Raw genomic sequence first — 22,604 nt, 5'->3', positions numbered from 1 at the left:
CATAGTTACAATTTAAAAAGAAAAACCCTCCCATGGGATCCAGCAAGTGTTTTAGATATGATTTCCATGTTCCGTTGTCATCAAATATATGTTTTATACATGCCAGCCTTAAAGACTTAATCATGCAATTTGTATCAATCATTTTTAAACCACCTTCCTCGTATTTATTTATAGCCGAAACTCGAGTGACCTTATCCGTCCCATTCCATAAAAATTTGAATAACAGTTGATTCAATTCTTTCACTAATTCTTTAGGTGTAGGCAGTACCGAGCAGACATAAACAAACTTTGGAATAAGAAATGATTTGATGATTGTAACCTTGCCGTACACAGATAATCCTCTAGAGGACCAGATGTTGATAAGTTTTTTAATACTATCCAAACGTTCAATGAAATTCTTTTCTTTTAATAGTTTTGGGTCGTACGTGAAGTACACCCCTAGTGCTTTAATTGGCTCGTCAGGCCATTTAATGCCAAACGGTTATGCTTTGTTTCCTTTTGATGAACCAATCCACATACCCTCGGTTTTTGTGTTATTGATCTTGAGGCCTGAGATATTCTTAAAAAGGTCTAATACTTGAAATAGTACTTTGGCCGAGCTAGTGTTGGCGAGCATTGCTGTTGTGTCATCAGTGTATTGTAATAGTTTTGTCTCTTCCTTGCCAATAGAGATACCCTATATAGCTGGATTTTGACAAATGGCAATAGAGTCCTAAAGCGATGATGTCACGTTACCATGACGCCGAAAAAGTCGGTTCTAAACAAACTCGTATTGCTTTTCAAAATGGCGACGCTTTCTATCGCGTCGTTGCTTTCCTATTTTTCAGACGAAAAGAAATCGATAAAGAAGGGAGAAAATCATTGTAAGTCTGATCATGTGGAGTCATTTAGTTATCACAAGGGAGTTTTACGTGGTGAAGTACACGCAAGTATGAAAAAGAAGGTTTATAAAGTCACGGTGAGTTACTCTTTCAAAAGTTGTTGGTTACGCTCAAGTACATGTATATATCACAGGTTGACTTTCGTTTACATAACGACGGCCAATGTGTAATCTTGCCACAACTTTTTTTTCTTCTAAAAACTTGTTTGCCATACGAATAATCCTTCATTTTAAACAATTGCAGATTTACTTGGATGAACAACAAAACATAAAAACAACCGAATGCGAATGTCCAAGAGGAGCGTTTAAATGTAGTCACGCGGCCGCCCTTTTCATTCATGGGATTTACCATCTAAGCCGTACAGACGTGGAATGTCGGTGGAGAAAGAGAAAATCCAACACATTGCTCTCAAATCAAGCGGTTTCTGAACTGTTTCCTGCGCCAAAAGATTACTGTGCTTTGTCGAGGACGCTGACCCACGCCGATCGTTCCGCATTCTATGAAGATCTAAAGAAATATGGGAAGTTTACTGGACTTTGCTGGCTGCTCAGCCCTGAGCCCCCTGTCGTCAGCAAGCTGCCCATGCCTTCTATCGAGGAAATTATTTATTCTGACGAATTTCTTCAAGCTAGAGGAATTCAAGAGCAGTTGGATTGTTTGGTCCACAGTTCCAAACTAGATGAAGAAAAAATTGTAAGGATTAGCGAGATAACAGTTGGCCAAAGAAACAACCCTGCTTGACATATCGCAAGAAGGGGCCGACTTACCGCTAGTAACTTTGACTCCGTCCTAAATGCGAAACGAATCGCCCCCGCACTACTGAAACGTCTTCTCGGAGAATATGATTTGTCGGGAGTTAAAGCAATCCAGTGGGGAGTGGACAATGAAGAGGAAGCCATTAGAGCATTCACCCTCAAAACAGGGAAAACAGTAAAAGAAACTGGTATCTGGTTCGATTCTTCTGGAATCCTTGGGGCATCCCCAGATGGCATTGTTGATGACGAAACTGTTTTGGAAGCGAAGTGCCCGTACACAGAACGAAACGTTACAATAGAAGAGGCTTTGAAATCAAGAACATTTTGCCTTAAAAAAAAGTGAAAGTGGATGGGTTATGCATTGAAGAAAGAGCATGTCTACTGGCACCAAGTACAGGGAGAAATGTACTTTTCATGTAGGAAGTTTTGTTATTTTGTTGTATGGACTACAAAAGATGTAGCTATTTTACTGATACAAAGGGACGACACATGGGTAGAAAACATTCCGCGCTTACTTCAATTTTACCATGACCATTTATTCCCAAAAGTAGTGGAAGGAGAATTGTAATTTCTTTAATTCCCCAAATCAGGAAGAGAAATTTTAACTTTGTAATTCCCAAAAGTAGTCAAAGGAGAACTCATGTAATTTTTTATTCCCAAAATTGGTGGAAGGAGAGTATTGTGGTTGGTTGATACTTAGTCTTTAAAGCAAGCCAGCTAATATATCCATGAGTGATTTGGAGATAAACTTTTAAACATGAAAACATATTAGAATTCTATAATTGCACTGAAATAGCTTGATAGTATTTTCTTTCCATTAAGTTTTCCAAGAAAGAAAGTTGGGAGGTAGAGCTCCACTTATTTTCTTTGGGGAAGGGGGAGGTGGGGGATATCCCCTTGTCATTTGCCAAGCAATGATTAAGATCATTTTTCATAATTTCACAGATGATTGAAAATAGTATTTGAGTTTTCAGTGTAATGACTTCTTATGACAAAGCATTTAAGTAATAGAAGTTCTGTTCAAAGTAGGGCAACAGTGTTGTCTGTTGTATGGTCACTCTTAAAATATGTAGCATATGGGATGTGAGTAACATAAATATCCAATTTATATTTGAGTCCAACATGACATCTGTAATTAAATGTTGTTTTAGCTTTGAAATATAATCTTACATTCACTTGTATGCTATGAACAAAACTATTCAAAAACCATATCTTCACATCCCTCCTTAATTAATGGGAATTGCAAATTTACAAGAGCAGCACACAACTGAAATAGTACATAGGAGTACGTAAGTAGGAGGGGATAAAACTCAAAATTCTAAAGTCTTTCAGCCTGGCATTGGCTCTTTCGACGTGGATCCGACACCTTGCTATAGCCTTTGTAGCCCTTGCCTCGCTTTCAGTGAAAGCTCCTTTGTTCAGAAATGGTGGTACATTAACTGAAACTCCATGGGGGACAATGTCCTGGATGAGAAATCCTTTGTCAGCAAGTATCATGTCCCCAGGGGTTAAGTGTTGGAAGAGGCCCGACTCCTGCACGATGGCTTTGTCTGAAATAGACCCCGGGAAAAGCTTACTTACATAGGTTATGACAGCATTTGGTGCAACACCAACAATGACTTTAAATGAATTCATTCCACGATAGGATGAGTATGTTGGATTTTGCTGACTCATCAGTCCAGGTGCTGCAACCTCGATATCAGTGCAGTCTATGACTATACAACAAGATCCATACTGACTAAAGGATGATGGCGCTGATAGTTTGCTTTTGTCTCGTGATGGAATTGATGTCATAATGTCTTTAAATAAAATTTCATGCAACACATGAATAAATGTTGTAACAATGTTAGCAATTGTAGCAACACTACAGTTAAATAGCTGGGCCAAGTGTAGGTTTGTGTAGTTCTGTTTGACTTTCATCAAACTAATAAAAATCTGGTCCTCAAAGGTGATAGATTCCACCTTCCAGCCCGCAAAATAGTTAATGGAATCTTTAAACCTCAAGGTATGTCTCACCACAATGTCAAAGACTCCTTTTGTTGGAAGCCCAGTTTCCATTCTAATAACATCTCCTGGAAGCTCTGTCACAGTGTAACACCTGTTCTTGTAGTGTAATCTATCCTCTAGATTCTTTAACTCTCTTTTTGCTAGGTCCAGTTCTGCCTCAAGGATAACCTCCTGTGTTGTTTTTGGTCTTAGTTCATTCTCCTTTTCAACAGATGGTGGTTCATTTCTTTGAGCCTGTTCTACCAACTCACTTAAAGTCTTCTCCTTGGACACACTCTTCTTTTTTTTTGGAGGAGGTCCTCTTTGCTCAGTGAATAGTTTGTCTTTGTTCCTCTCAAAAATTTCTGGGCCATTCGACTTCTTGCCCTCTCTAAAATGACAGCTACACACCCTTGAGTGCTTGCCAGGCATTCTGTCTTCTCTCCTGTAGAAGTAAGATTAAGAAATCGCCATTTAGTTTGTGATCTGATGTGAGAATTACGTGATTATAATGTTTATACATAAACATTTTAGTAATGCGTACTTAAAACAAATGCATGTTCCGTTCACAGTTATATTCAAGCTTTCTCAAGGTTCATAATGCAAGGTAACGCAAAATGTACGAAAAATATCGTAATCAAAGCACTCACAAACTAAAATGATATATAAAAAAACACTGCATGCGGTTGTTGAGACATTCGTCGCTTCTACGGTACAACATTTCGAGTTGGTGAAAATCGCACATTCACTCAAAACTGCCGTATTTTATGTTGTATTCAAGCAGCAAGATAATGATGAATACCCTTACTAACCTTATCAGACGGATCCATCGTTTGTATTCGTCTTTTTCCTTTTCTGCGCTCGGAAATTTAAAGTATTTGCAAGTATGGCTCTCCGAAGAATGGTTGCACGACGGGGCAAAGCAGTAGACCATTTCCTTCCCTTTAGATCTATTTCCTATGACAAAGCGGTAATTTCGCAATAGCAATTGACCTTTTCACCCTCTGTCCTTCTTCGTGGCATCTTTTGTTGCAAAACACGGTTATGAAGGGTTTTGACCTCCGGACAAAGCGATGACAAAGACTACGTGACCTACGTGCAAGAGATAATCCGAGTTGTTTAGAACCCAATATTTCAGCGCCATTGTAACGTGACGTCACACTTTAGGACTCTATTGCTAACGTTTCTACAGCTACAATGAAAAGATAAGGAGAAAGTGGATCTCCCAGTCTAACGCCTCGTTCAAGTTTAAAAGGTTTTGAAATCATGCCGTTGTTGATTATGCAGCTTTGTATGTTTTTGTAGAACAGTTTTACCCAGCGGAGAAAGTCGGAACCAAAATTAAAAGCTTCAAGGCATTTAAAAAGGAAATCCCATTCAATACTATCAAATGCCTTTTGAAAATCAATGAAAATCATTAAACCAGGGATGTTTTCTTTAACAGTCGAATCCATAATATCATAGATGGAGCGAATGGTTTCGCCGATAAAACGATCTTTAATATACCCTGTTTGATTATGATGAATGATATAAGGTAAGACATTTTTAATTCTCGAGGCTATTACCTTAGACATAATTTTCGCGTCCACGTTAACAAGAGAAATTGGGCGCCAATTTTCAATGAGAGAACGATCTTTACCTCTTCTATGAGTGTGATAAACGCTTGCTTTTGAGATTGGGACATTTCTCCTTTTTCGAAACAATCATTAACACATCTAATAAAGCAATCGCTGATTAAAGGCCAAAATTTTTTGTAGAACTCGATCGGAATTCCATTGTTCCCTGGAGTTTTGTTGTCTTGAAAAGTATCAAGAAGACGTAAACATTCCTCCAAAGAGATTTTACCTTCACATGATTTTTTTTGCTCTTCAGTTAATGTAGGAATATTTAAATCATTTAAAAAGGAATCAATTTTAAGTTCAATGTCCGGAAGAATATTATAAGTCTTGTACAAATCACAGTAGAATTGTTCTACTTCCTTTAGTATACAGAATGGATCCGTTTTGATTGCCCCGTTTATATCCAGTTTTCGTATGTGTTTCTTAACGTGATTTCTTTTTTCTAAGTTTAAGAAGTATTTTGTACTCTTCTCGCCTTGTTCGTGCCATCTGGCGCATGCACGCACAATAATTCCTTTTGTTTTCTCTTCATAAAATGATTCTAATTGTTTCTGAGCTGCATCTAACAGGGTTGCATTGTTGTCACTAGGGTTGGTTTCAGCAGCTTCTTTCGCTACATTAAGTTTATTTTGGAGTTTTGTTTCTGTTTCATTTCTTTGCTTTGATCTTCTTTTGGAGTGATGGATAGCGTGGGCTCTTATGTTATATTTGATCCAATCCCACACACATCGATCATCAGAAAGTTCTTCCCGTCCTTCTGGAATCCACATTGGGATCTTTTCAGTAATACTGTTGACATATTCTTCATCATCTAACAAAGAGCAATTCATCTTCCAGTAATTTGGTCCTCTACACTCGTTATATGGTTCTCCGCAAAATTCTAGATAGATCGCGTCGTGATCGGTTCTTATAGCTGGAATTATATCCGTCAGTTGTACAGAATCATTTAAGTTGTTCGAGATTAGCGAATAATCCAGGCGACAAAAAATTCGAGGAGATTTTTTACTCCATGTGAAACTTTTAACGTCTGGGTTTTTAATTTTCCAAATATCTACTAAATCAAGTTGACTTTGCAAGCAAATGATGCGAGATGTGACAGATTTTCGTTGAATAAGAGTACCACCTTTCTTGTCAATAGTAGGATTAAGTGGACAATTAAAATCGCCTCCGATTACGATGTTGTTTTCGGAATCCAGATCCTCGTTTTGCAGCGTTATAACTAATTTGTTTAAGAAAGTTACAATTTCTTTATCTTTATTTGGTGCGTATATGTTTACTAGAACATATAACTTACCATTGATTTCAGTTTTCAAAATAATGTAACGTCCCAAAGGATCTAGAATTTTTTTATGTATGGTGCAGTCAACACCTTAATGAGAATTGCAACGCCGCGAGAATTAGAACTGCCATGGCAAGTTATAAGCTCCGCACCCCATTCATTTCTCCACTGATTTTCCGCTTCTTTCGTGGAGTGAGTTTCTTGCAAAAATGAAATGTTTGCGCGTTTCCGGCACCAGTTAAAAATAGCCCTCCTTTTTTTGAAATTGCTTATTCCCTGTACATTAAGTGATAATAGTTTTAGCACCTCGGTCGTCTTTTGAGATCACAATTGTCGCTAATGTGACTGCAGAAGAAAGATTGAAACAAAGGAAAAAGTGATGATGAAGTATTTGAAATGACAACTGTAAATGCAAATCCAAAGTCGAAAATAAACAAGTATAACTTAGTTAACAAAAATAAATATGGTACAAAGCAAGTTACTTCGCGAATGCAAGGTGATCTAAAGACTAAATAGAACGGTTTCCACTGAACAGAAATGAGTACAATTAATAATACATAGTACAATACGAAAAATATAAGTTGAACTACATAAAGTAAAAACACAAATACATCAATTGTCCATCCGACGTGCATTTGAGAGCTACAGCTCTCCATCTGCTTGGGTATTACTGCTCATAATTACACCATAATGTGGAAGATTTTCTGTTTCCTTTCCTCTGTAAACTTGACCATTTATTATCAGTTTGTCGACCTTAAAGAAGGCTTGTTGTTTGTCTCGCTTAGCTTTCTTCAGAACTGGGTATAGTTTTGCATGGATATCATCTATTTCTTTAGGATAATCATGTGCAAGTCCAATTCCGGTGTCTTTCAAGTTTTTGACTGAAGACCAAACAAATTGTTTGTCCTGGTAGAAACTGAATTTTGCAATAACAGGTCGTGGCTTATCGGGATTGTTTTGGTTGCGTCAAGTTGGCAAACGATGGACCCACTCGAACCGAATATCATCAACATCCTCTTTTCGGATTGTAGGAACCCAATGTTCACTACAGGAAAGCGGCAACAAGTAAAACTAGAGATGCGCTGAACTGCAAACGTCTTTTATTACGTGAACAACGATTCACTGAAATCAAATGCGTAAATCCGCTAAGTAAACCAAAATAACAACTGAATCACAAAGGATAAGAAAGCTAAATGAAAACCGATCGATACTTACAAGTTTTTCGTGCCTTGTTCCGCTAATAAGAAATGAAATCCTGCTCGACACTAACAATGAACTTCGAACACACTAAAACGAACTCAAAAGCAGACCATGTGCTTTTTGAAACTTGATATTTACCGCGACTGCAGAATGCATGATCAGCGGCACGCGTCATAAATGAAACACTGAAATGTCCACTTCTTAAATGTCTCTATTCGAATCATTCCTAAAACAAGACCAAGTCGTTACATGCTCCCCCCCAAAGACTCTCGTAGTCTTTAGGTATTTGACTCGTTTGATAACAGAAAGAATGTCATTGATTCCAAATTCCTGGATCTTAAGAAAAAGGTCAATCGACAGTTCAATAACTAATCGCACAAGTTCAGGTTTTTTTTCTTCTCCATGGACTCCTCAATGGACTTCAATAGCTCCTCTTCCAGAAGGCAGAGTTTGCGGATATCTCTCTTGAAGACACCTCTTGCACTTTTCACCAGAACTTGTCGCACCACACCATCAGAATCTGGGAAGGTCTCTTGAACTAGCGCTTTGGGCCACTGTCCTCGGGAGAGGTTTGCATCCTTCATGATGACCAAGTCTCCGACCTTGAAGTTTCGCCTCTGCTTCAGCCACTTTTGGCGTTCCTGCAACAAGGGAAGATATTCTTTAACCCAGCGGGCCCAAAACTCATTCGCCAAAACGTGCACATGTTTCCATCTTGCTTGAAACTTGTCGGAGTATTCCAATTTACGAGGAGCTGAACACGGATTCGGGCGCAACAGCAGTATGTGGTTAGGGGTCAAGGCCTCTAAATCGTCGGGGTCGCTAGACACACGAGTGATCGGTCGACTATTCAGGATCTTCTCGACTTCTGTCAGGAATGTCGTTAGGGTCTGCTCATTGACAAGGTGCTCACCAATCATGGCGTGGAGAATCCTTCGAACGGAGCGAATGAGCCGCTCCCAAACACCTCCTTGGTGGCTTGCCGCCGGGGGATTGAAATACCACTGTATATTCTCCTGAAGCAGCTCACGTCCTACTCTTTCTTGGTCCCAGGTCTTCAACGCATTCAAAACATCGGTTTCTGCTCCCCTGAAGTTTGTGCCATTGTCACTGTAAATAACCCTGGGTGGACCTCGTCTCCCGACAAATCTTGTTACTGCTTGAATGAAGCTGTCCGTCGTTAAATCATTCGCAAGCTCGATGTGGACGGCTCTATACCTAAGGCAGGTAAAGATGCAACCATAGCGCTTGTGGAGTTTGGGATTCTTTCTCACAGATCTGGTAAGTGGTCCTGCATGGACGTAGAGTGGTCCAAAATAATCTATTCCAACAGCAGCAAACGGGTAGATTAACTGGTAGCTGTCTGAAGAAACTCTCACCACTGGGAGTGGTGCTGTAATCTGCTCTCCCACTGTAGCATTCTGGCGCTTACATTCATGGCATTGCCGCAGGACACGTCAGATGGACGAAACACCACTCACAATCCAGAAACGCTGTCTTATCTCCGCTAGTACTTGGTGTGGACCTACATGACCATTAGCATGGTGGTAATGGAGGATGATCATCTCTGTTACACGGTGCTCCCCAGGTAATATCATTGGGTGTTTTACATCATAGCTGAGGTCTGCACGGTCTAGTCTTCCTCCAACTCGCAAGACTCCTTGATTCACGAATGGTTTCAACTTGGCGAGAGGACCTTTGCACGGATTTGGGTTGGACAACTCTTCAGGAAAGGTCTGAATCTGGACGTTCCTTACGATAATTCTCTCTGCTTTTTCTACATCTAACAATAGGAGGTGGGGAACCTGCTCCTCTGGGTTCACAAGCGAAACAGTGGCTGCCACTGGCTTCATTCGCAACTGCAACAGCTTACGGGCTCCTCGAATGATCCAAGCCACCACTCTTCTTAACTTCTCCCATGTTGAGAATCTTTCAAATAAAGTGCCCCAGAAGTCTTCTTTCTCGGCACATGCATTAACGGTGATCTTCTCTTTCTTGACTCCCTCATCTTGGTCTGATAGTTCTTGATGGAGATCAGCGGGTTGCTGCGGCCACTCCTTTTGATCTTTCCACAGAAAATCTGGGCCATGTTTCCACACTTCTAACTTCTTGGTTTCGGAGGCCTTTATTCCTCTCGAGGCCAAATCAGCCGGGTTAGCTTCTGACCTAACGTGACGCCATTGTGAGGGCCTTGATCCTTCTCTGATGACAGCAACACGATTGGCGACGAAGGTGACAAATCTTTTCGTCTCGTTGAATATGTACCTTAGGACAATCATTGAATTGGTCCAGAAGGTGACGCTGTGGATCTTGATGCGACCTTCCAACTCTCGCATAATGAGCTTGTCCATCTTGATCAACAAGGTGGCAGCGGTCAACTCCATCTTAGGCACGCTGATACCACTCCTTAGAGGCCTCACTCGCGACTTGCCCATGAGGAAACTGTTGTGGATGCTCCCTTCTTTGTTAACGAAACGCAGGTAAGTTACTGTCCCATATCCATGTCCTTCAGAAGCGTCTGCGAAGTGATGGAGTTCAGCTCTTTCTACTTCTCCAAAGTCTCGGGGAGTAAAGGATCGAGGGATACTGTAACCGGTGAGGCTTGCGAGTCCTTCCTTCCAATCTCTCCACTTCACTGCTAGTTCATCAGGGAGCCTGTCATTCCAGTCATACTTTAATCTGCATAGCTCTTGGTTGATCTCTCTTCCAGGCAGGATTAGGGGACCAACCAAACCAAGGGGATCATAAATTGTTGCAATCGACGACAGGATGCCTTTCCGGGTCCCTGGATGGGATTTATCACTAACAACTAGGTTGAAGGTGTCTGCCTCCATGTCCCAATGGATTCCTAGGGCTCGGTCCATGGGTAGACTGTTGAGATTGATATCTAAGTCCTTGACAGCTGGTGCTCGATGTTCAGGTGGGAATGCATTTAGGACTTTGCGCTCATTGGACATAACTTTGGTCAGCTGGAATCCTCCTTTCGCTAGCAGTTCCTGTAGCTCCTTTGTAGTTTCCACTGCCTGGCCGGTCGTTTCGAAGGACTTGAGCAGGTCATCGACATAAAAGTCTCTCATGACTGCGTCAATGGTCTGAGAGGAGAAACCTTCGCTGTAATCGGCAGCTGTTCGCCGTAATGCGTAACCACAAATGCTGGGTGATGAGGTAGCCCCAAAGATATGGACTAGCATCTGAAAGGTCTTTGGGTCCTTCGTCAAATCTCCATCCGGCCACCACAGATAGCAAAGAGCGCCCCGGTCTTCAGGAGACACAAACACCTGATGGAACATCCGCTTAATGTCAGCTGCCACGGCTACACTGTTAACTCTGAATCGCAGAATGACTCCTATAAGTGAGCTTGTGTTCTCTGGTCCCTGCAACAACTGATTGTTCAACGGGATACCGCTGGACTTGCAGGCACAATCGAATACCACTCTCGGCTCTTCAGGTTTTCTCGGGTGCCAAACAGCGTGATGCGGTAGGTACCAAATGGGTTTGAGGGAAGAAATTTCTTCATCAGGGACTTGACGTGAAGATCCTTCTTCTTGGTATTTCTGGATAACGCTTGCATATTGCTTGTGGAACTCAGGGTCTCTTTCCATTCTCTTTTTCAGCCAATACAATCTCTTCTTTGCCACTGGTAGACTATCAGGTAAGCAGGGAGGACTATGCCGGAATGGCAGCTTGAGCTGATAATGTCCATTAACAAGGACCGCTGATTGATCCATAATCTGCTTCGCTCTTTGGTCTTCCAACGACAAACTCTCTTCAACATCCACAAGGGTATCTTTGAACTCGGTATTGTACAAACGTTCCAATTGCTGACTTAACATCTCTTCATGATCACTCCTTACGAAATTGACATGGATGCCATTGCTGTTGGGTTCACCCATTGGGCCATACACCGTCCAACCTAAGGGAGTATTTACGGCATAGGGCTGGCCCCGAGCTCCTCTTCTGATTTCAGAATTATCATCGATAATATCCGGTCGGTCACTGCCAATAAGGATGGAGACTCGATGCCCTTCTATTTCGGGAAGACTGACGCCATCAAGGTGTGGCCATTTTGTCAATTCTCTATTGTTGGCGAAATGTCTCTCTCCAATGGGTAGGCTCTCCATTGTCAGAACCCGATCGAGTGTGAACTTCGTTTTCCCGTCAAGTGCTTCTATATCCAAGCGGGCTTGGTGACCACGTTCCTTCCCTTCATAATTGACTGTTGAAAGGGTAAAATCAGTAGGCTCACGTTCAAGGCTTAATTCTTCTACAAGACTTTCTAAGCAGAGTGTAGTGTCTGATCCGCTGTCTAGGAAGGCGTATGTTGTTAGCTGCTTGTTCCCACCTGGCCCACTGACTCTTACTGGGACGACCTTGAAGCAGACCCTTGGTCGACTGCTGGTTGAGGCTTCCCTTGGAGCAGAATCTCTGGATACGGCAAAGGTACTGGATTCGATAACCGGGGGATGGTTGGATTCAGTGAGTGTCGCAGCTGTTCTACCAACTGAACTTTGGCCACGAATGACTGGTTGCTGATTTGCACTTTCTTGTTCTACTACACGGTCGTCAGTCTCTTCGCGGTCTGGCGGGTGAAGAAGGAAATGGTGCTTCTTTCCACAACCCGATTTCCGACAAGAAAATCCCTTCGAACAAGATCTTGAGAAGTGTCCATACGAAAGGCAACTTCCACACAGCTTCTTCTGTCGTACAGTTCGCGACCGAGCTTCGTAAGATGCATTCTTAAAGGTCTCACACTGCCAAATTGCATGCGGTCCGGAACATTGATAACACTTCAAGGTGGCTAAGCCAGTACCAGCAGACCTTCTGTTTCCTCTGCTCTGGGTAGCTAGGGTTGTAGCCTTAAATGGCAGATCTTGTTTGTCTTTGTTTCCATGTCTTCTTTCCTTTTCATGCTGAGGCAGTGACGACTTCAGTTCCTGGCCAAAACGGTTGTTTAAGCGATCTGCTCGTTTCTGTATGAAATTCACAAAATCAGAAAAGTAAACTTGTCCCTTAGAACAAATTAGGTCTCCAGCAACGTCTGTCCATTTCCGCTTCAAGCCCTCATCAGGTAACTTTTTCATCAGCATAAGAATCGTATCTTCATTGTCGAGGCGGCTTACGTAAAGTGGTCCCATACTCGTTAACACTCATTTGGTATCTTCAAGTTTTCTCGCAAAATCCATCAGACTTGCGGCATCAACTCTTCTAAGGTTGTATTCTCTTAACCTTTTCATGTGTGCATCAGCCACCATGTGAGGCTGTCCAGAATTCTTTGACAGAGTTTTCCACGCTTCACCATACCTCTGACCAGTAGGAAGGTTGACGCAGCTTTTTATAGCCTCTCGCGCCTTTCCAACACACTGCGCGAGTAGACGGGTCAATCTTTGCGAATCATCGGGCACCTGACTCTCAATGTGGTCGCAGAAATTGGCAACAAATTCTCCATACTCGGAAGGGTCTCCCCCAAACTTCATCAACTCAATTTTCGGTAGAGTGGGACCTTGTTTAAGTGCCTCTGCGATTGCTTGCCATGGCGCTTTATCTGCAAGTTCTACTGACGGGGGGTGTGGCACTTGGCTGGCTGGTTGCTGTGTAAGGTGCTGAAGTGTTTGTAACAACACTTGCTCAAGCTGAGTGTGACTTGGCTGAGGGGTTTGAAGCTCACTTTTAAATTTATCGGTGGGCGAACTCTTCTCATCCTTGGTCACAAACGGTTTGAATTCATCTACATCTACTCTTACTGAAGACTTTTGCCTGGTCTCTTTCGGCTGAGAAGCAGGGTTGGGAAGTGGTACGTATGGGGGATCCATGTCACTCTGAGAAAACGTCGATACCGACGACACCTCATGCTCAGCTTCCAAAGCCTTAGTTCTGGTTGCTTGTACATCAGATGGGGGTTGCGGGATAAGGTGTGTGTCTTGTGGTAAACTGAAAGGCCTTAGTGGTGTGTGAGGGATCAACTCTGGATTTAATGGTGGAATTATCTCACTTACAGTTTCGTCGTCCGAGCGCTCGGTCTGCAATTCCTCTTTCTCAATCTCGAGGTCCACAGTAGCCTTCTTTAGTTCCATTTCCACCTGCATCCGTTCAATTTTCCTTGCCATCTCAGCCTTGTTTCGTTCCCTTTCCTTAGCGATTTCAAGCTCTCTCTTCTGAAACTCAGCTTCTTCCTCTTCCAAGCGACGCTCCAGGCTCTGCCTTTGTTCAAGTGCTTCCACCTTCAGCCGTGCTTCTTCAAGCAATCTTTGCTTCTCTCTTACGCTACTCGAACTGGTACGGGAACTCTTCCCGGTTTTACTCGACCGATGTGATTTGCGATCAGACTTGGACCTTCCTTTCGTGTCGTTTTTAGCCTTATATTTCCACGCGCTGAGCTCTACCTCGAGGCGGAATTTGCACTCTTTTTCATTCTCGTAACTTTCGTTCGCCATAGTTCTCATTCGTTCATTATCTTCAAAACTTAAGTAGGTTTCGTGGGAGTCTACAAACTTGTGGAATGCACGCTCGTAATCTTCGACACCTTTCATCACTTCGTGTTCGCTCGCATGTTCAGACAGAAGTCCTTGTACAAATTTCAACCTCCTTCTCACGTACCCCAAATGTCCCGCTCTTTTTGCCTTTAAATCAATAGCTCTTTCGATTCGAACTTCCTCCGAATCCATAACTTTCGACGGAACCCTCTGCCTCGAGGTAAGATTACTTTCTAAACCCGCAGTTTCGGATGGTGGAACATAATTAGCTGTTGTTTCGACGCGAGGATCTTCGCTCGACGATATTTCCTCTTGAACTTGTCGGAGCGACGTACCTTTCGCTCCATCTGGCATCTCGTGATCTTGCGATGCCATAGAAAAACTTTGAATAATGTAGGAACCCAATGTTCACTACAGGAAAGCGGCAACAAGTAAAACTAGAGATGCGCTGAACTGCAAACGTCTTTTATTACGTGAACAACGATTCACTGAAATCAAATGCGTAAATCCGCTAAGTAAACCAAAATAACAACTGAATCACAAAGGATAAGAAAGCTAAATGAAAACCGATCGATACTTACAAGTTTTTCGTGCCTTGTTCCGCTAATAAGAAATGAAATCCTGCTCGACACTAACAATGAACTTCGAACACACTAAAACGAACTCAAAAGCAGACCATGTGCTTTTTGAAACTTGATATTTACCGCGACTGCAGAATGCATGATCAGCGGCACGCGTCATAAATGAAACACTGAAATGTCCACTTCTTAAATGTCTCTATTCGAATCATTCCTAAAACAAGACCAAGTCGTTACACGGATATTCATTTTTTCTTCAAACATAGATTTAACTAACTCCTCAGTATCACTGGGCGTCTCACCTCTTATCTCCGGCAAGTTGAATATCTTTATATTCTCTCTGTGGGTGTAAGCCTCCAGCTTAATGTGCCTGCATCTAAGCTGTTGGATGTCCGCTTTCAGCTTTCTGAGTTCATTATCGTTGTCAGCTGCCAGGGAACACGTGTTGACCATGCTAACCTTGAGTTCGGTTAACTCTTCTTGATTGGAGGCCACCGTAATTCTTAAATTCTTATTTTCCTCTTCCACCTGTGTTAAGCGTGTTTTAGGGCATCCAATTCAGGCATGTCTTATACCGATCACTGAAAGCAAGGCTAAGTTATTTTCCAGTGAAACTGATGACTATTGCTAATGAACTCGCAAAGGTTATCAAAGTCACCAGATTGTCTTGTGATGGTCTCGTGACTATTGCTCAATCAAGGTTGTACTTTGTGACCCCGTCCCCATTTAGTTTGACCCTTCAGTACTCCCCACCTTCCTCATTATCTTAAACTCTTGGTTGAAAATTGACACTATGTTTAAAATAATGCCAGAAGCATGGGTAGAAGCCATAAACACTTTTATGTGGTGGCAAATAAATTTATTTACTATCAAATAAGTTGTATTGAATTAGCCCAGCTGTGTCTTACTAATAATTTACTAACGAAACGGTTCATACCTGACTGAAAGATAAATCCTTTCCAGATACAACAGAGTCTACAGACTATAGGGATCAAGAAAACAATTAACCTTAGTTGAATTTTTCAAACCAGTGTTGTCTTTCACTTTTTTGGGGGTTCTTGAAAAGAATAACATGCACACCACCCTCCCCCCTCAGTTCCTAACCCTACCCTGCCCTCCCCTGATCTTTTTTGTGTGGGGGTACCTGTGACATCCCACACTTTTGTCATCAGGTTGTAAGCCTGTTAATGCTAATGAATTGTTTGCAATGCTTTCTGGATGCTGGTTGGAACACTACCAGAAGCAAACATGAAATGTGTGTGAAAACACTTCAGCCATGTGAAATTCTCTTTGAAAAAATTACTCATAGCTAGATCTCACATTTCACATGCATGTGAATTACCCATAAGCAATGTGAAACTAAACATTTTAAGGCATCTTAAATTTAGTATGTGAAACACCAAGTGAAAAATGGTGTATTTAAACTGTGAGAATTAGCAATGTGAAAAACAACAGTGAGGGTTTACAATAACAGTTGACAATTTTAGCAGTAAAAGTACTTGGGGTAATGATCCAACTCTGCAAATGACGTCTGAATACTTTCCAGCATGTGACAGGAGTTACCTTTGTGGATTTTGAACCGGTGTCTGACATTTGCAGACTGCAGACTGCAGACTGTAGACTGCAGACTGCTAACTGCAGACTGCCATATTGAAGTCTTAAAAAGAATAAAAAATTAGCAGAGTGGTGATGTAAAAACTCAACCGAATTTCTGATCAAATATGAAGAAAAACATCAAGTCTATCAAGTATCAATAAGTCTATCAAGTGTCAATGGTATTTGCAGTAAATTGACTGACTGATATGAGCTCTTACATATTTGATATAAAACTGATTTGAGTCTATGAAGTCATAAGTCACCCAAATTGCATATTTCTCAGACTTTTGAAACTTAAATATGTTAGAACTAGGTCAGATATTTGAAAACTGAAAACTGTATATCCTTAGTGGAATTCTCTATAACCCCAGACTGCAAGGGATAGAAATACGATCACAGCAGTACCTTAAAACCACCCTTGGAGTTTCAATTGAAAAGGGAACATTTCAGTCAATGCTATGAATAATGTGAGTCAAAGCTAATGTTCACCATTGGAAAAATTATAAATGTTAAACTGGGCACTCTCAACTTACAGCATATTACAAAAGACAATTACACACTAGGGAATTAATTATATGTGTTTGTGTACCTCTTTTGTTACGCTGAGGAAGATCTTTGACACCATAGTCATACCGCAATTCTTCTTCAACTGATATTTCTTGTAATGCATACAGGACAAGATAGATATTTTTCCATCCTTTATCTTTCTCATTCAACAGTTGGCTTTGTTTGATGGCAAGTGGTGTGCACACTACGATCGCACTGCATCATGGTCGAAATAAAAGATCGGCTCATTTACATCGAGATGCAGTTGAGTTCAAGTGAATGCATAATGGCATTCAACTGTCTTCCATATTTACGCAGATTCCGCAATAACATTCATTTTCACAAATTTTCTGGTCAGACTGCAGCTATCGATGCTTTTTGCTGGATATATAAGGCTTTGAGTGTGTCAATATCTCAGAGTGGGAATAAACAAAGGTGAGAAAATTTGGTGAACATTGTATTTCATCCAGCAGGTAAATGATTGTTGATTTCACACAATAGACCATCAAGATCATGTCTGGAAGCTGTTAAAGATGTATCATCTGCATATAATCTCATAGAAAAGAAGGTGGAAGACTTTGGAAGGTCATTAATGAAAATAATAAACAGCAAAGGTCCTAGTATCGATCCTTGAGGCACTCCAGTGGAGATAAAACGTGTGTCGGAAGCAACACCATTTGCATGTACCTGCTGTTTCTTGTTACTTAAGTAAGATTGAAATCAGTTAAATTCACTTTGCTGTAATCCATAATACTTACGTTTATTTAGTAATATTTGATGGTTTACTGTATCGAATGCTTTACTTAAATCTAAGAATAAAGAGACCACAGAGTCCTTTATCAAGAGAGGAAGTTATTTCTTCAATAAGGTCAATTAGACAATCAGAGGTTGTGAAACCTGGTCTAAATCCATATTGTTTTGAGGAAATCATATTATTATTCGTAAGATAAGATATCAGTTGATTAAAAATGCCTCTCTCAAATATTTTACTTAAGGAAGAGCAAACTGAGATAGGTCGATAATTACTACATACAAAACGAGAGCCTTGTTTTAAAATTGGAACAACTTTAGCAAGCTTCATACTATCAGGAAAAATACCTTGGCTAATGGAAAGATAAAAAATAAATGTTAAAGGACAGTATATTTGAAATGTTGCAGTTTTTAATAATAGTGGATGAATCTTGTCAATCCCAAATGACTTGTTTGTATCAAGACTTTCTAGTAATAAGAATACCTCTATTTCAGAGACTTGTGCGAAGCAAAATTGTTTTGGTTTCTGAGAGAGATAAGAGGTTGCACTCTTATCAGATTTAGGCGGTTGTGCTGCTAGTGTAGAAGGGACATTACAAAAAAGTCATTAAGGCAGTTGGCGATAGTTATAGGTTGTACAGATTGTTTATTGTCCACCTGTAGTTTTTCTATGTGAGAACTTGGCTGCTTCTTATTTATCAATGAATTGATGTTATCCCACATCTTTTTCGTGTTATCTGAATTGGTTAATATGTCATTATAAAAGCAGTCACAATATATCTTATTAATGATAGCAATTTTATTATGATATAGTTTATATTTCTTTAGGAAAACATAATTTTGAGTAATAAGCCATTTCTTATATAATTTATCTTTTACTTTCATAGATTTCTTTAAACCAGGAGTAATCCACGGTTTATAGGCTTTGTGTTTGATCTTGGCTTTTTTAAGTGGTCCATGAATATTACTTACTTTATTGAAAATATGGAGGAATCTGGAATAACTTTCATTTACTTCATGCCATTTGTAGATAGAATCCCAGCTCTCTTTTCGTAGATGTACTTTGAAATTTTCATCTTCAAAACTCTGAAAGTGTCTGAATTCGAAATAATCAGGAAAAGGACTAAATTTTGAGTCATACAAAATAGTAAAGACTGGTAGATGATCCGCAATTTCAACAGTGAGGCTGCCACTTGAGCAGGAAGTTGAAATATTTGTAAAGATATGATCAATGCAGCTTTGTGAATTTTCAGTAATATGTGTTGCTTCAAAGATCAGCTGATTGAATCCTTCTGATTGTATTTAATTAATATATTCCTTAGAGACACTTGTTTTTGTAAGAGTATTTATATTAGTGTCACCCATTAGAATGCATTTTTTCTTAGCAAGAAAAACACTGTGTAGAGTTTTTTCAAATTTCTCTAAAAATTCTGGGTTTGAAAAATTTGGGGGTTTATAAATGACACCCACAATGATATCATTAGTTTCTATCCACAGGTTTCCAATTGAGTCTATTTTGAGGTCATTTCTAATTGAGGAAGAATAGCCTGATCTGACATACAAAGCAACACTGCCACCTGTCGAAAAGGTGCGATTTTCATTGAGTAAAATGTAACCTGGGATTTGAAAACAGGTACAATCAGTTTCAGAGGTGAACTAAGTCTCGGAGCAACCGATAAAATCAAACTTACATGAAATTGAATCCAGAAGATTGCACATTTGTTTGAAGTGATTTTTTAAGCTTCTAGTATTTAAGTGAATAACAGTGTACAGTCGAACCTCGATTATCCGGACCTCGATTATCCGGACTATTCGATTATCCGGACTTTTCTCTCTGGTCCCAATTTTTTCATGAATATCAATTAGTTGTGATCTTGAAAACTCAAAGTCGCAAAAAGCCCAATAATCCTTTCAAAAGGCTGTTGAAACAGCATATTATCCTGTGGGCTTTTCAAAATTCGCAAGTGCGACGAGACAAAGAAATATTCTGATGCGTTCAGCTGAAATCTGATTGGCTCAACATTTTAGACCTTTGTAAATACCTGAACTGAAAGTTTTTATTTGTAAATACATACAGGCTGTGTAGATTTCACAATTAAAATGATGTTTTCTTTGCTGTATACCTTTTGTTTACATTTCTATCTCATTAATATTCATGTTTTTGATTATCCGGACTCTCGATTCTCCGGACTATTTACCGAGGTCCCAACGAGTCCGGATAATCGAGGTTCAACTGTATTGAGGTTTAATAGTACGAAACAACTCATTAATTTCTTCAGTTGTGTAAATCCCATGATCATTTAGCAATAATAAATTTAAATCAGGGTCAGAGGACTCTTGGGTCATTTGCATAAAATTTTAGCTTGACAAAATTTAATTAAACAATTTAAGAGAAATGTTAATTATAAAGCTATGTAGACTATGGGACTTACACATGAACAAAGAATATATACTGTTCAAACATCTCAAGCCTGATGTAGCTCACCGTCGATATAGAGCTTGCCATGATGAAATCTAGGTCTTTTCCCAGCTTCAAATGCTTCTTTCATAACAGATCTTAATTGTTTCTTCTTTTGACGGTCTTCCCATATCAAATCATCCGAGACGCGCACGCCATTACGTAGATCCCTCTTTTTGATAACTCTAAACCATTCCAGACGGTACAAAAACTTAGCCAAAATTGGTCTGGGAGTGCCATCATCCTTGAAGGGCCCGATCCTGTGGGCGTTCTCGATGTTTGCTTGCAATTGGAGATCATTTCCTATGATATCACGGAGCTTTGCAATACAATCCTCGCCTGTTGATTCTGGGATGTTGTAAAATCTCAGATTGTAGTCCCTAGAATATCTCTCCATGGACAGCAATCTCTTGTAGGTGTCATCGATCTCTTTTGCATTCTTGGTGATATCGTTCTCGATTTGGTCGATTCTTGTGTTAGCTTCATCGATTTGGTCGATTCTTGTGTTAGCTTTGCATACTAAGTTCTTTTTGCTTGCTTTGTTTCTTGGAAAAAGAGAGAGAGAAAACCGTCTGAGGAAAGCTGAAAGCTGTTCACGACGCTTAATTATATTGTAACGATAAACATACCAGTCTTCTAGGGTGACCTTAGAATAGGAGAGTTCACTCAAATGTCTAAGTGTCTCAGTTTTCACCCAGTCTGTTGACATCAGGTCAGGGCCTGGGTTCTTGTCAGTTGGAAGAACTCTGACTGCTTGGTTGCTTTTAAGTTCTTTGAGCTCAGCTCTGTCCTGTCTTGAAAGATTGTCCTTCCAGTGCGGTTGGTTTTCTGCAATGTTCCTTTGCAGTGCTTTATGCAAATGAAAGAGTTTGTCTTCGAGTTCTGGGTCTTCTCGGGGCAGATTCCAGCCAGTGGGAATGTACAATCGTGGATTGAAATTTGGATCCTGTGGCTGATCTGCGAATAACACATGAAGGCAAACTCTGCGACGAAAGTCTTTGATCTCCAAATCAAACTCAGCTGCAGTAGGGGATTTGAGCGAGGGCCTGAACTTAGGCCCCATACCCAAAACCCTGGACTGCTGCTCAGAAAGATCAATGTTAGTGAAGTTGTGGATTTCTGAGTTTCGAGGAAGCCAGTCGTACAAGGGTTGTTTCGCCATTTTGAAGAGCCGCTTTTCATGGACGGATCGACAGTCTATTTTACGGAGCCGGAACCTTTGCCATTGACGTTTTTTGCCGACGACTGGGGTGACTTGGGCGACTTGGATCTTCCCCACTGCTGTTTTTGCCCTTTTGGTCGGTTCTGCGGTGATTTTGACGCAATTAGCCGACGCGACGTTTGCCTCTGTTGCTTCAACTGACTTGGCCTACCAGGGTTGTCCCAGAATGAGACCTTTCTGTGACGAGTGCCACCAGCTGGTTCCTCTTTTGCCAGATGGATTTCCTGGTGGATAATATCCTGAATCAATTGCTCATCTGGGATGAAAGGCTCGTTCATCTCTTCTTCTCGCCCTTTGTTGTCTTTACGGGTGATCTCCACTTGTAGAGACTTGGAGGCTTGGGCGACGGCACTGTCCGAAGACAGTTTAGCCACGAACGTTACTGCTGCTCCAACGAGAATTTCCACTTGGCTGGAGGTGATTTCTTTTTCTTTAGAGAGATGGGTTTTCCACTGAGCGATGGTACCATCTATGTCCTTTTCTCACTCTTGAATTGCCTCTTGGTGGACTTTCACATTGGCACGGAGACTATCGGCGAGAGCATCCAGAAGTTTAAATTGTGCTTCGCTGATAATTTCATCAAACTTTACTTGAAGAGTTTCAGCATCCGGGCCCTTGGCTTTGACGCGATGAATCCGAAGGCCTGAAGGGATCGTGCCGTCGGCTAAATGTTTTTGAAGAAGCTTGATCTTTGCCAAAAGACTCAAATGGGATTTCTCGATGTCCTGGCGCTCGTGAACTTTCTTCCTCAGGATAGCTTTAATCATAGAATCAAGCTTGGATGGACTGCCGGTTGATAGTGGAGTGTGGTCTCCATTGCTTGATTGGCGACACTTTGAACCAGCGCTGCTACCTTCAGTGTTGTTCGCCATGTGGCTTCTTCTGGTACCAATACAGAAATCTTTTAAAGTAAAACCAGTGAGCAGCACGTCTGTGAACTACTTGAGTTGTAAAACTTTTTTATTTTCTCCTACGCGTTTCGTGTGACTAGTGCACACTTCTTCAGGGAGTTTAACAATACAATCAAGTATACCTGTATATATACCTAGATACAATTCTGCATTTCGCAAAAAATGACACGTATGGATTTGCGTATACAAACCGCTCGGTAATGCGTCTAGGAAACAGATGTAGAAATATTATTAAGGTGTGACATATTTTAAGTGTGACATAACTATTTGGGGCCCACAGTTTTAGCTAAAACTGTGGGTGACGCAAAAACTGGGGATGGTAAATAGCAACACGAAGATGGAATAGGGACAAA

General features: G+C 40.8%; 2 protein-coding genes and 2 pseudogenes across 2 annotated transcripts; 1 reads left to right on the top strand and 3 right to left on the bottom strand.

Annotated features, from left to right (window-relative positions):
• Positions 1-87: 87 nt before the first annotated feature.
• LOC145500248 (uncharacterized) lies at positions 88-2,295 on the top strand (annotated as a pseudogene).
• A 28-nt stretch (positions 2,296-2,323) lies between these two features.
• On the bottom strand, positions 2,324-8,408 carry LOC145500246 (uncharacterized; annotated as a pseudogene).
• Positions 8,089-12,855, bottom strand: LOC145501569 (uncharacterized). The gene is made up of 2 exons (XM_081481018.1): positions 9,250-12,855; positions 8,089-9,141 (listed from the first exon to the last, which is right to left on the bottom strand). The coding sequence occupies exons 1-2, from the start codon at positions 12,853-12,855 to the stop codon at positions 8,089-8,091; spliced, it is 4,659 nt and encodes a 1,552-aa protein (XP_081337144.1).
• A 12-nt stretch (positions 12,856-12,867) lies between these two features.
• LOC145500245 (uncharacterized) lies at positions 12,868-18,430 on the bottom strand. Its single transcript, XM_081479757.1, has one exon. The coding sequence runs from the start codon at positions 14,563-14,565 to the stop codon at positions 12,868-12,870; it is 1,698 nt and encodes a 565-aa protein (XP_081335883.1). The 5' UTR covers positions 14,566-18,430.
• Positions 18,431-22,604: the final 4,174 nt, after the last annotated feature.

This window comes from Orbicella franksi, chromosome 10 (genome assembly GCF_964199315.1).
Source record: "Orbicella franksi chromosome 10, jaOrbFran1.1, whole genome shotgun sequence".
NCBI classification, from domain to species: domain Eukaryota; kingdom Metazoa; phylum Cnidaria; class Anthozoa; order Scleractinia; family Merulinidae; genus Orbicella; species Orbicella franksi.
This window is presented reverse-complemented; position numbering and strand designations above follow the sequence as displayed.